At 44.6% G+C, this 15726-nt stretch overlaps 1 protein-coding gene across 1 annotated transcript in view; it reads right to left on the reverse strand.

The window, feature by feature from the left end:
- The window catches only part of LOC123995359 (potassium channel subfamily K member 10-like), a 28035-nt gene extending 13231 nt beyond the window's left edge, over positions 1-14804 (reverse strand). The window contains exons 1-2 of the mRNA XM_046298909.1: positions 14076-14804; positions 2883-3268 (exon numbers count right to left, since the gene is read on the reverse strand). Coding sequence (XP_046154865.1) covers positions 2883-3268; positions 14076-14130 — 441 coding nt within the window. The 5' untranslated portion in view covers positions 14131-14804. The remainder of the gene's footprint in view (positions 1-2882; positions 3269-14075) is intronic.
- Positions 14805-15726: the final 922 nt, after the last annotated feature.

Here is a 15726-nt window from a genome sequence, read left to right on the forward strand (position 1 = left end):
ACCAGTAAAGCACCCCACACCATCTCCTCCATGCTTTACAGTGGGAAATGCACATGTGGAGATCATCTGTTAACCCACACTCCGTCTCACAAAGACATGGCGGTTGGAACCAAAAATCTCCAATTCGGACTCCAGACCAAAAGGAAAGATTTCCACAGGTCTTATGTCCATTGCTCGTGTTCCTTGGTCCAAGCAAGTCTCATCTTCTTATTGGTGTCCTTTAGTAGTGGTTTCTTTGCAGTAATCAAATCATGAAGGCCTGATTCACACAGTCTCCTCTGAACAGTTGATGTTGAGATGTGTCTGTTACTTAAACTCTGTGAACCATTTATTTGGGCTGCAATTTCTGCAACTCTAATGAACTTGTCCTCTGCAGCAGAGGTAAATCTGGATCTTCCATTCCTGTGGCGAACTCATGAGAGCCAGTTTCATCATAGCACTTGATGGTTTTTGCGACTGCACTTGAAGAATCTTTTAAAGTTCTTTAAATGTTCCGTATTGACTGACCTTCATGTCTTAATGTGATGGACTGTCGTTTCTCTTTGATGATTTGAGCTGTTCTAGCCATAATATTTTACCAAATAGGGCTATCTTCTGTATAACACCCATACCTTGACACAACACAACTGATTGGCTCAAACGCATTGAGGGGGAAATACATTCCACAAATTAACTTAAGGCGGCACACCTGTTAATTGAAATGCATTCCAGGTGACTACCTCATGAAGCTGGTTGAGAGAATGCCAAGAGTGTGCAAAGCTGTCATCAAGGCAAAGGATAGCTATTTGAAGAATATAAAAACTATTTTTTTTATTGATTTAACACTTATTTTACTACATGATTCCATGTGTTATGTCATAGTTTTGATGTCTTCACTATTATTCTACAATGTAGGAAATAGTCAAAATAAAGAAAAACTATTTTGACCGGTAGTGTATATTTTTAAGGGACAACGTATTTTGGGTTGCAGATGCTCTATATACACTGAAACATGTCAATTAGTGCTGAGTTGCCGGTTTAAACTCTGCAGTAAAATATCCATTCTGCATTCTAAGCAATACAGGGCCAGAGCATGCAGTGAGGCATGGCAACTGCGTTGGCATCCCTCCATCCCCTAGCACCATTTTCCAGAGAGGAATTCATCCGAAATGTGACAGCCCTCTGCTTCAGCCCGTTTCCCTACTGAGTTCTACTGTAACTAAGATAAACATCCACCTCATTTCACAGTTAAACAGTTCAAACAAAAACAATTACAAACGCTCTCACTTCCATTCATGTCACAAACCCCAGATCCTTGAGTAATATCCAAGTCATTAATGATTACAGTTCACACTGGCATCTTTGTGTTTCACCGTGTATCAGTGAACCGGCCAGGATAAACTCCTCTTGGACTCTCTACCTGGCAATTTGTTTCCCTACACCAGTGGCACTATGGCCTGCATTGTCCTGCATTATCCTGTCCTGTATTATCCAGTGTTTCACAGCTGAGGGGTCAATATCTGGCTGATTCAAACACTGTTTTACGAGGATCTGGAAGCGTTCAGCCCTGAAAACCCTGCTGGCGCTTGCAGAAGTGAGAGCGCTGCAGTATAAGTCAAATAAAGCTCTGTTTATTAGGCTTCTCCTCACCAGATTCACTTCTTCACGGTTTTCATTTTCCAGGAGGAGAAACATTGGATTGAAGAAGCTGTTGTTTTCTGGAAGCTGTCGTGAGCTGGGTCCGAGAGGTTTGTCTCAATGTCCTGTGGACCTTTGTAGCTCAGTTAGTAGGGCATGGTGCTTGTAAATGCCAGAATAGCGGGTTTGATTCCCGGGACCACCCATACGTATGCACGCGTGACAGTAAGTTGATTTGGATAAAAGTGTTTGCTAAATGGCTTATATTATTATATGATTCTATCAACTAAAAGGGAGTAGGACTCTTAAGAACAGGCAGGCATACCCTTCCAAGGCAAATGGATCAAGATGAATCTAAAAGAGGAAATCTTTAGAATTACTTCATGTACATAGCATACAATTGCATGATAGGGGTATCTGCCAACTTTCTTATTGGCTGTAGATAGACATGATGAGTCCGTATTGCTAATGAGTTACATAATGTATTCCTGGTTGTATGGACATCTATCATAGCTATCCTATGATACAGATTAAATAATGCCACACATCTGTGACGGACGAGATTCGAACCTGAGTCTACAGTGCGCCACAAGACTGTGTTAGCCTGCTAAACTAAAGCTTAGGCATTCGCTTGGGGAACCAACACAGATCTTTAGGATTCAGACTTACAATTCTTATCAATCATGCATGGTTCAGTGAACCACCGCCATTACACATCCACCTAGATGTAGGAATTGTCAGATTGTCATTCTGTTCACTATTCTACCACTTCTCCTCAGTCGTGTCTCTGAGCAGTTATTATGCCAACCACGTTCCCTGTGAGGCACTAAAATAACGAGTGTCATTAGGCATCACAGCGAGGAGAGTTTGGTGGTGGCAGCCAAGGTCTGAATTACTCCACATGCTGGCACGCAGGCTTCTGGGCATATTGGCCAAAATAGCACACATACGGAATTTATCAATCATAATGCAGAGTCACGCCCACAGTATGGTGGTCAGTGGTCGCTTTGAATTCAGTGTGGCACAGCTAGACTCTATAGTTATGTTATTACACTAGCCTGTTTAGTGTGGTTCCCATCTTATTCCAGGATGGCTGGCGGTGTTTAGTGTATAGTGTTTGTGTGGGGCTTGGCTAGCTTTGGATCAATACAGAGTTCAGGTTTCAGGAGACCTGAGTCCCCACTAGGGACCCCAGACAACTGGAGACAGGAGAGCTCCAGTATCGACTGCAGACTGGCCTAGTGGCTGCTGCGTTCTTTCCTTACCTTGATGAGCGCCTCCAGCTCCGTCGGTGAGACACAGGGGTGTTTCTGTAGGAAAGCTGCCTTCTCCGCAGTGATGGTCACCTTCTGGTTGCTCTCGAAGGGCTGCTCCAGGGCCCGGAACACCAGACCTCCTCCGACCAGATAGGCCACCACAACCACGAACACCGCCACCACCGTCTTCCACTTCATGACGGTAAACAGGGGCGAGCCGTCCTCACCCACCGCCTCCATGCTGGCCACCATGCTGGCGGGCCTTGACGGAGAGAGTCGGGGAACAGTGCAGCCCATGGGGTTCTGCATGGTGGCCACACTGGCCTGCACCAGGCTGGAACTCATCATGCCTGGCTGGACCTTCTTTTGGGGGAACAGATTGGTCTGGGCTGCCACTGCAGAGAATAAAATTATGAAACACTATTGTTAGGAGCTGCACTATGGGTAAAGTTCAATTTGTAATCACACACTGGACAATCCAAAAATCTATGAAAGGAAGGGGTGGAATACACTACCGTATGCATGTCAGGAATAGGTGAATAACCTTGTAAGAATACCATATGGAACTGGGCTTGATATCCTGGGCAGTTTGGGCTTCAGTCTATCAGTCCCAGGAGTATGACAATGAAACAGTAGTGGAGTGTGTCTTGATGCTTGAGGTTTTGAGATGGTAGAGAGAGCGAGAGAGACAGAGAGCGAATCTCAAAGTGTTCTGTGGGCTTTCAGAAAACCCATTACGGTTAAAAGCAGGCATCTCAGAGCGCTATTTCAGCCAGTGGATTCACAGGATCTGGACTGGCATGGCTCGTAGCCTCAAGCAGGCTGAGAATGCTATGTTATTATGGATTAAAAAGTGAGCCTTCTATATGAAAAAATTATGGGTTGGTAGATGATGTCCTAATACTGTACTGTCTGAATAATATTTGAAAAGAAAACCGGGGATTAATTTTCTGTTTGTCCTCTTGTGATATGGATTTGTAGTTATAAACATTCACAATTCATAGCCAAAGCATTGAAATGTTTTTTCCAGCTGCATTGCTTCTTTTTCATGAGCCTCATCGTCATACCTTCAAGATGCTCGTTGTCATCACATTATGCTTGAAAGTCTTCACAGTTCTGGAACATCTCATGGGTACACACTATACAAAGAAGCCTTGGTTTTGGTGATGAAAACCAATGGAATTAGTGCTGGTGATTTATGTAACCATTTAATAATGTCACTGTAAGGAAAAACATTCACTACAGTGGTCTTGCAGGTTCAATGAATTTTGATGAGCAACGCTAAACTCTGCCTGCCACAAAAAGGAGAATAATTGTATGTGCAACACTTGGCTGCATGTAGCCCATAAATCACGGCTGACATTTCTCCCAGAAGGTCATACTGATGATAACAGCTAGACTGGTAAATCACTTGCTACACTGGTGGTTGGAGAGGCGGCTGGGTAAACATGTGACCGTGCACGAGAAGAGGGCAGCCGCATGGACGTGCCATACATGCAAGATTGGCGAGAACTATCCATGCAGAGCTCGAGCTCCGATGAGGTCATGTGTTTTTATCCCATCTCTCAATGGAGCCCTATACTGCAGCAACTGTAACACACCAAGGTGTCTTTAATGGCATTATATTAGCCATTTAGCCTTCACCTCAACTGACTAGAGTGTGGCCATTGTCAATTCCCCTCAAATAGAGCATAAAGAAGGGCATAGACCTTGGTGAGTGACTAAATTATGTTCACATATATTTATACATAAAAGGCCAATAGGAAACATGGTTCCTCTTCCGACTGGGCACAAACTGGTTGAATCAACGTTGTTTCAATGTAATTTGTCAACATATTGTGACGTGGAATCTACATGGAAAATACATTGGATTTGTAAAAAGTCATCAACGTAAACTGTTTTTGAAGGGTGAAATTTCAACATAGAATTATGTCATCATGGTAACCAATGTTCAACATATTTTACACAAGGTTTGGCTATGTTGAATTTTTACCTTTGAAACAATGTCAGATCTGCAACGTTATATCCACCATCAGAAAAAAAGAGAACTGGACAGCACGTCCTACTGGAGAGTTGATTTACCTACAACTATCCAGTTGGTCTCCCATCCAGGATTTTAACCAAGCCCAGCCATCCTTAGCTTTGATATTGTTCATTGACAATTACCAATCTCCAAGCGTGAGAATGATGATCGAGAGTTCTCCTAATTAGGGTTGGGATCTTTCTGAGGAAACGTTCACATGGTATGTTTAAAAGCAATAATTGATTATATTTCTCTGTCCGCTTTTGTATATAATCTAGATCATGCATTCTATTGTACTAGGTACTGATTCAGCGATTTTCTGATGTGTTTTCTTGCTTGATCATGTGACATGTGCAATTATCCTTGAAATAGAAGCCAGGTGTTTGTGCCGACCACAGAAGGTTGGTGGCACCTTAATTGGAGAGGACGGGCTCGTGGTAATGGCTGGAGCGGAAATAAGTGGAATGGTATCAAATACATCAAACAGATGGTTTCCATGTGTTTGATGCCATTCCATTCGCCTTCATTACGGCCATTATTATGAGCCATCTTCCCCTCAGTAGCCTCCTGTGGTGCCAAGATTTACACTGAGGCCGAAATGTTAGTGCGTAAGTTGAAAACAAAACACAATGATTTTTTGGGGGCACCCTGATGTTTCAGTAAAGATATTTATTCTGCACTCAAGACTCAGTTTTGGATCTATAATTTTTTTTGACAGTGTGCAGGTCTCCATCTCTTCCACTATTCTTATTTTGACTCCTACACACCTGGAACAGACACTATTCAGTAGTAAGGTCCTTAAAAAAAAAGAACAGACGACCTCGGTCCTTTTGGGGTTGGGATCAGAGCCATAGCCAACATGTGGCTCCGGGTGGGATGAAACCAGGGCCTATTCTATGGGGTGGAGGGGCCAGGCATATAATTAGAAAAGAACTGAGGACCATCATGTCGAGACCAATGCCAAGCTCACTGAGCAACCTGCGAGCAGAGGTGGGGGAACCTAGAACATTTTCAACGTGTGTTGCTCCCTGTAAACTTTCTTCAGGAAACCCAGTGGCTTCACAGTACACTGGGGAAAAACTGAAAAAAAATATTGATCAGAGATGGACTGGCCATCTTTCCACGGTGTCAGTCATTCTGATATTAAGTGAACATCACAGAGATGCTCAGTGAAATCAAATCTACTCGTGCATATGGCACAGATGTAAGCCAAGCTTTAAATGTATTGCTCCTTGACCCTTCTAACAAGTTACTGCAGTCAGACGCTACGGATCTGCACACCGGTGTCAAACTTTTCCGCAGTTCATATGGGTGTGTTGAAAAACTGCAATGTGGTGCTGGATTCGAAAAGCTCAGCGAGGCATGCCAGTAAGGCACGAGCACACCAGATCCAAGGAAACGACGGAGACTCATGACTAAAACTCTGTAGGAATACGGAGTTGAAAGCAAAGTGGGTAAGCATGATGATGGAAGTGAGAGGAAGTGTAAATGTGCTGTGCTGGGGGATATGTCATTACGATTTAGCGAAGGAAATAGTCAATGTCGACTGTGCTGTTGGCACTGAAATATGGATTAACATTTGGGGCATCTACAGTAATGTGTGAAAATTCCAATTCCACTAGGGCTGGGAGGTATCCCGGTATTGATACATGGACTGGTTTGGGTTTTTACTTTACCTTCTATAACAGTATTTGAACATTTGGTTTGTTAAATGTGATACGCAGTGTGTAACGTCCACTTTTATAGTTTCTCTCTCTCCCCATGCCACTTTCCACACAGACCTAGCCCCAGCTCCTGTCACTCAAGGAGCGCTTTTGTTTTTCCTCGACCACAACACTTGCGTCCAATCTGCACGGTCAATGCAGCATATGCAACAATGTTGATGACAACGATACAGTTGACACTTTGCTTCTTAATATAAATCTACTAGCATTCTATAATTACACTATTAGCTTGTGTTTCTTACATCTGCAAACCGCTAGTGTGTCTGTTCTTAGCAAGACATTCCTAAATCTTGTTAGCCGCTTACGCTAATCGCTAGCTAGCTAATAAATGTACTGAGTAAGAGCATGCGTAATTAGCTATACAGCCTGATAATACCAGTGATGGTGTAGACCTAAATCAGCATGTTTGTGAAACAGTATCTTCTAAATTAGAGTTAAACGCAAAGCAAGAATATGTTACTTCATGTAGCTAACTAAGAGAAAACATTCAATGTAGCCAAAGATTATAGGATCCCGTAGGAAACACCTATCAACACTTTAGTTCCTACCCTGTCACAATAACTCTTCCCTGGCATCTTCATTCGTTGTCATGTCAAACACTGTATTAAAAGTGCCCACTATTATACACTGCTCAAAAAAATAAAGGGAACACTAAAATAACACATCCTAGATCTGAATGAATGAAATATTCTTAATAAATGCTTTTTTCTTTACATAGTTGAATGTGCTGACAACAAAATCACACAATAATTATCAATGGAAATCAAATGTATCAACCCATGGAGGTCTGGATTTGGAATCACACTCAAAATTAAAGTGGAAAACCACACTACAGGCTGATCCAACTTTGATGTAATGTCCTTAAAACATGTCAAAATGAGGCTCGGTAGTGTGTGTGGCCTCCACGTGCCTGTATGACCTCCCTACAACACCTGGGCATGCTCCAGATGGTCTCCTGAGGGATGTCCTCCCAAACTTGGACTAAAGCATTCACCAACTCCTGGACAGTCTGTGGTGCAACGTGGCGTTGGTGGATGGAGCGAGACATGATGTCCCAGATGTGCTCAATTGGATTCAGGCCTGGGGGACGGGCGGGCCAGTCCATAGCATCAATGCCTTCCTCTTGCAGGAACTGCTGACACACTCCAGCCACATGAGGTCTAGCATTGTCTTGCATTAGGAGGAACCCAGGGCCAACCACACCAGCATATGGTCTCACAAGGGGTCAGAGGATCTAATCTCGGTACCTAATGGAAGTCAGGCTACATCTGGCGAGCACATGGAGGGCTGTGCGGCCCCCCCAAAGAAATGCCACCCCACACCATGACTGACCCACCGCCAAACCGGTCATGCTGGAGGATGTTGCAGGCAGCAGAACTTTCTCCATGGCGTCTCCAGACTGTCACATGTGCTCAGTGTGAACCTGCTTTCATCTGTGAAGAGCACAGGGCGCCAGTGGCTAATTTGCCAATCTTGGTGTTCTCTGGCAAATGCCAAATGTCCTGCACGGTGTAAGCACAACCTCCACCTGTGGACGTCGGGCCCTCATACCACCCTCATGGAGTCTGTTTCTGACCGTTTGAGCAGACACATGCACATTTGTGGCCTGCTGGAGGTCATTTTGCAGGGCTCTGGCAGTGCTCCTCCTTGCACAAAGGCGGAGGTAGCGGTCCTGCTGCTGGGTTGTTGCCCTCCTACGGCCTCCTCCACGTCTCATGTACTGGCCTGTCTCCTGGTAGCGCCTCCATGCTCTGGCCACTACGCTGACAGACACAGAAAACCTTCTTGCCACAGCTCACATTGATGTGCCATCCTGGATGAACTGCACTACCTGAGACACTTGTGTGGGTTGTAAACTCCGTCTCATGCCATCACTAGAGTGAAAGCACCGCCAGCATTCAAAAGTGACCAAAACATCAGCCAGGAAGCATAGGAACTGAGAAGTGACAGGACAGGACAGGACAGCAGTCTCTGGGTGTGTTTTGGTTCGAGCAGTTACTTTCTTTTGCTAAAGTTTTTATATTTTTTTTTACTGCAGAACAATCATTTGGAAGCTCATGAGGTAAAGTAACGTTTTTTACTTGATAAAAGCAACGCACATTTCAGTGGAAAATGAAACTGTCAGAAGTCAAAAAACTAAAAGTGGCCAAACTACGAGTCATGCTCAAAGAGCGAGCACTGGACATCAAAGGACTGAAGGCAGAACTCGTTGGGCGTTTGATGTCAGCTTTCGAAGCTGAATTGCAAGCTCCAGAATCAAGCGATCTTGGACAAGACAAGGGAGTCCCTGGTCTTGGAGAAGAGTCGAAGCCACAAGATGACGATTCACCCAGAGCATCCACAGTGTTAGCGATGGAGAGAGAAGTCCCTCTACCGGGCAAGGAGGCGAAAGCCACTAGACACGATGGAGACGTTGCAGGCGCCGCAAGTTCAGAGATGATGGTGAGACCTAGAGCTGATTGTTCTCCTATCGGTGCAGACACCGAGGCACTTGCAATTTCAGCAGCCAAACTTGATAACACGTCAACAAGTCAGTTGGAAGACGTGTGTGTAATCAGCACTTTTACCATGAGCCCGTGTGCAAAAACCACGGCAGACAAAGAAGGATTGATGGAGCAGACCTCGTTAAATCAACAAGTAGAGCAACAGCAACATGTCACCCAAGAAGAGAGCGCTCAAGAACAACAGGGTGAAGGAGAACATGCACACGGAGTCTCCAAACGGACTGCCACACAGGAAGCAGAGGAGGATAAAACGACATCAAACCAGCTAAACACAACAAGCATGAGCACCAGGCCCATTAAAAACACATTTAATACATCACAGATATCACGGATAGACATCGTGTATCAAGACACAAGTATGTTGGTTGTTGGGCAGTCTAAAGAAGATCATGCAGGATCAGCTGTGCAGAACAGAGTTGAGGAGGAGGACAGTGTTTCCATGGTGGCCCAGAGAGGGAGCAGCACTGCATCCAGCCTCAGCCTGGGATCTGTGGCCAGTGACCAGACCAACCAGGACACCGTGTTTCACATCGACAAAGACGAGGAAAATAGGTCTGGAGGTGGAGGGGAGAAGCGTGGGGTAAAAGAGGCCTGCTCAGGGTGAGAGAACCAGAGGCAGGGCCTACTACGAATTCAAGGAGGAGATCCAGTACAACAGGGCCAAATCCCCACCGCCTCAGCCTGAGAGTAATGGTGTTGATGCCGAGAAAGACGGAGGGCGGGTCAGACTAGACTCCTACGGCGGTGACCTGCACTTTGAGGTGGGCCGGGACGGCTGCAGCGGCCAGCCAAGGTTCTGGGAGCGTTGCCCTCTCCTGTGGTCTGGATGCAGACTGACACACGGAACTCACCAGGGGAGGGTGGGCTTCGAGGCTATGTTTGAGAAAAAGCTGGTGTCTCCATCACTGGACTCTGAGGACCCTGAGCACCATGGTCTGAGACTGGGCTGGTCAGTGGAGCGTTGGAACTCCAACTTGATGCTCGGTGACGAGGACTTGTCTTACGGTTACGACGCTAGGGGCAGAAAAGTGACGGCTGGGAAAGAGGAGGAGTTTGGAGAGCCCTTTTCAGAGGGCGATGTCATTGGCTGTTATGCTTCTTTCTCTAAGGAGGAAGGAGTTGAGCTCTCCTTCCATAAGAACGGTCGCCTTATGGGAATGGCGTTCCACCTGAGTCCGGCTGCTCTCTGCGGTTCTGTGCTGTACCCCCACGTCCTCTGCAAAAACACCTCTATCACCCTCAACCTGGACCCCACGTCTCCCCCCTGGTACCCCAGCCCTGCAGGGTACACCCCCCTCTCCTCCCTGCCTGCTGGACAAAGGCTCAGTGCCCCAACCCCACCAACCTCCAAACTGCAGTGTGAGGTGTTGATGATGGTGGGTATGCCAGGGGCAGGTAAGACCCACTGGGCCAGGGCTCACATGAAGCAATACCCAGAGAAGAGATACACCCTGCTGGGCACCGCAGGCCTCCTACCCTGCATGAAGGGGCAGGGTCGTAGAGAGAGCAGGCTGCAGCAGGCCTCTCAGTGTCTCAGTGAGCTGATCAAGGTGGCGGCTCAAACTCCACGCAACTACATCCTGGACCAGCCCAACGTCCACCCCTCAGCTCAGCGCCAGAGGCTGCTGTGGTTCGTGGGTTTCAGGCGGAGGGCGGTGGTGGTGTTCCCATCTAAAGAGGAGTGGAAGAGGCGTCTGCAGGAGCAACAGGAGGAGGAGGGGGACAAGATCCCTGAAACGGATCTCCACAAAGTCAAAGTGAGCTGCACTCTGCCAGAGCAGGGAGACCTGCTGGAGAAGGTGCTGTTTGTGGAGCTAGCCAGAGAGGAAGCACAGGCTCTCTTGGAGGGGTACAAAAAAGAGTCAAAAAGCCTGCTCCCCCCTGTCCCCTCCGCCCCCAAACAACGGAAGAAACCCCGCGTCCGATACAATAACCCCCATAGCCTCGGACTTCAGTCTTATCACCTTAACAAGACCAGATTTGGAAGGATGGCCACGCAAGACTATAACCCCACTAAACCCCTCATCAAGGGCCGGATGGACAGGGGTACCATCCAGTGGCGGCTGGTGACTTGAGAGGTTGGGACCGCACATGGTTCAACCAGGAGCAGCCATACCCATATGGTCATCAGCAGTACTGGACACCACAGCAGCTCAGACATGATGAACCGTTCAATGGAGCGAACTACCAGTACCGCAGCTATGACTTTAATCATGAAGCATGCAGGGAGTACAATAGACAGCTAAACTACAACAAACAGCTAGAATGCTACAGACTGGAAGCATGCTACAGACAGTGGAATCAGAGTTACCAGGACTATTACGGCAGCGAGAATCAGGTTTACCAAGACCAGGACTACTATGGTAACAGGAACTACGCTTACGATAGTTACCATTACCAGGGTTACTGTTAAACATCTAAAGAGATCAGCAAATTCTGCAGGTGGTTTTATAAAGATTTACTATACAGGTTATATCTTACATTATCTTACAGCATTTGTATGCAAAGTTGGGAAATATTGTGCCTAAGTGTCAAACATCAAGCAACGTTTGTATGGAGTTTGTAAGTCGCTCTGGATAAGAGCGTCTGCTAAATGACTTAAATGTAAATGTAAGTGGTCTGTGGTCCCCACCTGCAGAACCACTCCCTTATTGGAGGTGTCTTGCTAAATGCCTAAAATTTCCACCTGTTGTCTATTCCATTTGCACAACAGCATGTGAAATTCATTGTCAATCAGTGTTGTTTCCTAAGTGGACAGTTTGATTTCACAGAAGTGTGATTGACTTGGAGTTAAATTGTGTTGTTTAAGTGTTCCCTTTATTTTTTTGAGCAGTGTATAATTAGAATAGACATTCTATTTCCATGATTCCAACAGTTAACCCAAGTGTTTTGCTCTAAATCGCAAGTCAAATTGCAACATTTGGTTAAAAATAAGGCCCAGATTGTTTGCCCATATTGTGCAGCACTACGTGGCAGTGTGGAAATGATCTCAAATGCAGACATTTATGAAAATTATGACTTTTGGAGGGTTGAAGTACAATTGAACAGTATAAAACAATCAGAATGCAGAAAGACCCATTGAAATCACTTAGAATGTATGTGTTGCCACCCTAGGGTAATGCACTACTCAAAAACATAAAATAACGTCAAATCTGCCAAATCTGCCATTTTATTTTTTAAATATCATGATATAATATTTGGGCCATATCACCCAGCCCTATTCTACACTATGAAGAATGTATTCAGTGAACACAGACACAGCATGTTACATCAATGAAAAGCTCAGCTTGTCCAGCTAGCATTTGAGAGTAATCTGACAAGTACATTTCACCAGGAAGGAGAATAGAATCAGAAACTTCAAAACATTATCGAGTAGGCTGCAACTCTTCTACATGGTAAGTGACAACATTTATGGCCCATGCCGGAATTATTCATTCCAATTTTTTTATGTAATGTTTAGTTACGTTAGTCCTATATGCTTTTTGCTTCAATCCACACTAGATTTATCCGTGATTCTTCATGTCCCAATTGATGGTGCTGTTATAATGAGCACATCTTGGGCTACCAGTCTTCATGGGGCTTCTCTTCAAAATGGCATGCATTCTTATGTACAACATTACAGTTGTGTGTGTGGCAGCATTTCAGATAGGCCCACATTTTTATGTCGCAGTACTATATGACCAATACAATTTGTGTAGCCTACTAAAATAAGTAGTGAAAATGTTCAATTGGTTATCATTCATTTGCATTACACAGTCGTTATGTGATAGGCTACTGTAAAACTGATGTCAATACCATGAAAACAACACACAGACAATGTTTTTGCCCCCCACCCTGCTCTCTTGCTATAGCGTGTGTGCGGTTTGGCTTTACTATCCTTGTGGGTACCAGAAGTCAGAAAAGGACGATTTGGACAAGCGGGGACATTTTGACGGTCCCCACTTGGAAAAGGGCCATTTTAGGCTTAGGGGTTAGGTTTAGAGGGTTCGGGTTACAATTATGGTTAGGGTTAGGTTGATGGTCAGAATTTAAGGGGGAGGATTTTGAATGGTAATACATTTAGTAGTCCCCACAATGATAGTAAAACAAACGTGTGTGTTGCTCTCTGAATGGGAATTTACTTTAATTTGTGGCAGATTCAAAGTGGCTACTGTCATGTTGGGCATTTAACATCAGATAAGGATATAGAATAATGAGTAGGTTTGAATTAGTTAGTTTATCTGAAACTCTCCCACAGAAAATAATGCGCACCTGGAGAAGTGCAGCTTGGCTTACCTTAGGTTACGTCCATTGCGTAGTGAAACAAATTCGACAGAAATTAAGCTATGAAGCCTGTAAGAATCTTTCAGAAGTTAGTGGTGCTCATCGTGTCGAGCTGTTCTGTGCTTGTTGGTAGGCGCAAATTGTGTGTTGGCCTATGGCAGCTAAGGCTGCATTTCGGATAAACGTGTGTCTTAATGGGGCGCATATATTTCGTGCGTTATTATATAAAACGGTTGTTGATGTGTATGGCTACATTTCAAATACATTTTTGTACATTCGAACAGCAGTAGGAACACTACCTTGTTTTATTAGGACTAAAGCGATACTTGCTGATTAAAATGCCCCCTCAGGCATGTCATCCTGGTGCCAGGCCTAGATGAAATGTAATCATAATGAGTAAGACAATTGTGGTAGGCTATGCGCCATTCCTCGTTGGATAGTGGTCATGCAACACATGCTCCTCCTGTACACATTCACTGCTGTCATAAATTGAAGCATGTCAATAACAGCAGTTTTATGGTTATCAATACATTTAAAGTTTCACCTATAGTCCAATTATATAAAGGTTAGGCTATTTCAAGTATGTTTAATTAAACAAATAGCCTATAGTAGACTTAGGGTAATCGTGGATGCTTTAAACTCAATCGTTCTGCTTTCATTGATTACCAACAAACGTTCCAATACAAACCTGGCGAAGGGTTGGAGTGCCCGGGTTTTCTTGGGTTCTCTGTGGGAAATTTCATCTTGATTTTCGGTTTGCCACAATGGACCGACCCCTTGGCGAAAACAACTGACTGGAAACAACAACAAAAAAACCTTGTCTTTATGTGAAATCTTTCAACGCCCTTTCTATTGAATCCTTTGTTTTTAACCGAGAGAGAATGGAGAACGGTAGAGAGTAAAAACACATAATCCGTGTATTGTTTTGCTCGTCAGTGGGAACGAGGTGTACACCCGGGTAAAAAGCTCATTACAAGCTCCACTCTCCCCGCAGCAGCCTCTACTCTAGGTACACCAGCGCGGCGCTCACTCCATATTGCTCGTTGCACCACATTCCACGCCAGTCCTTTTGTATTGTAAACAACTACAACACGTAGGAAGAGACCGGGCTCCTACAGCGTTGACGAACGTCACGATTACATGTTCAAGAATTGCTGTCTCTACCGCTGTAACAAATGTAGACTGTTCAGAAAAGGACTAAGCTAATTGGGTGATGGCGCGTGCGTCTCTCTCCCGCTCTTTTTAATGCTAGTGAGCCAAGCGGTGTTCTTACGGCAGCACTCCAACCCCGGGAGGCATATGCCATCCAAGTTCAACATGGATAAGTCAGGTTTGCTAGCATTTTAGCTGGGCAAGGCATTGATTATTAAAACAGCTTGTCTTGTTAGCCAACCTTTCCAAAAAACCCGACGCTTGAATAGGCTGTGTAGAGCATGGAGCTCACGGACAAAAGCTCCCCTTATGAATGAGGTTGAATGCGGCAGCCCCCAGGTATTGAATATACCAGGTGGTGGTAGCAGATAGTATATACAGTGGTCCCTGCGGCAAAGCTTTATCATAACTCCCTGTGTTTCTGTACACATCATTACAGTATCCAAACATGCAGAAGAAATCAATCATCAATGGGTATCTCTGCCCACTTTTCATTTTGAGTTCTTACATAAATATTTTTGGCGTACAATTTACAGTATTTTGGGGTCAGACAAAGCATTGGCATGAGTCATATTTCCATGGTGCAAAGATTAGGAAGTCAATTGGAGATATATTTTTATCCAAAAATAGGCTACTATTTTGTTTTTCAATGTGCCTAAAGGACGATTTGCATAGTTGATGTGTAGTGGAGGCAGCACAAGCATAACGAAAGTTACATATTGTTGGGTTATTGGCCTAATAGAGTAGGCTATTTGCCATCGTTCATAGTCTACTCACAATGTCATCATAATAATGATGGTGATGATGATGGTAATGTGGATGATGATAATGGTGATGATCATGATGATGATGGTGATGATGATGATGACGATGGTGATGATGACGATGATGATGGTGATGATGATGAGAAGAAAATAGATTCCTTGTGGTCAATGTGCAAAGTTCTGCCCAGCAGGTGCATCTATCAATGTATGATTTATTCAACTCAGCTCAATAATGTTTGAATGAATCTGTGGTGATCAAAAATAACCTCTGAATTTCAGGTAAAGCTATACCGTTATGATAAATAATTCCTGGAGGTGTACACTTACCTGAGATTAATGTGTCATGATTCATGGATTACATTCTCATGAAGTCCAGTTCTGATTTACCTCCATGACTGTACTGATCATACACCTGCAGTAAGG

Source organism: Oncorhynchus gorbuscha, linkage group LG14 (genome assembly GCF_021184085.1).
Source record: "Oncorhynchus gorbuscha isolate QuinsamMale2020 ecotype Even-year linkage group LG14, OgorEven_v1.0, whole genome shotgun sequence".
In the NCBI taxonomy this organism is placed as follows: domain Eukaryota; kingdom Metazoa; phylum Chordata; class Actinopteri; order Salmoniformes; family Salmonidae; genus Oncorhynchus; species Oncorhynchus gorbuscha.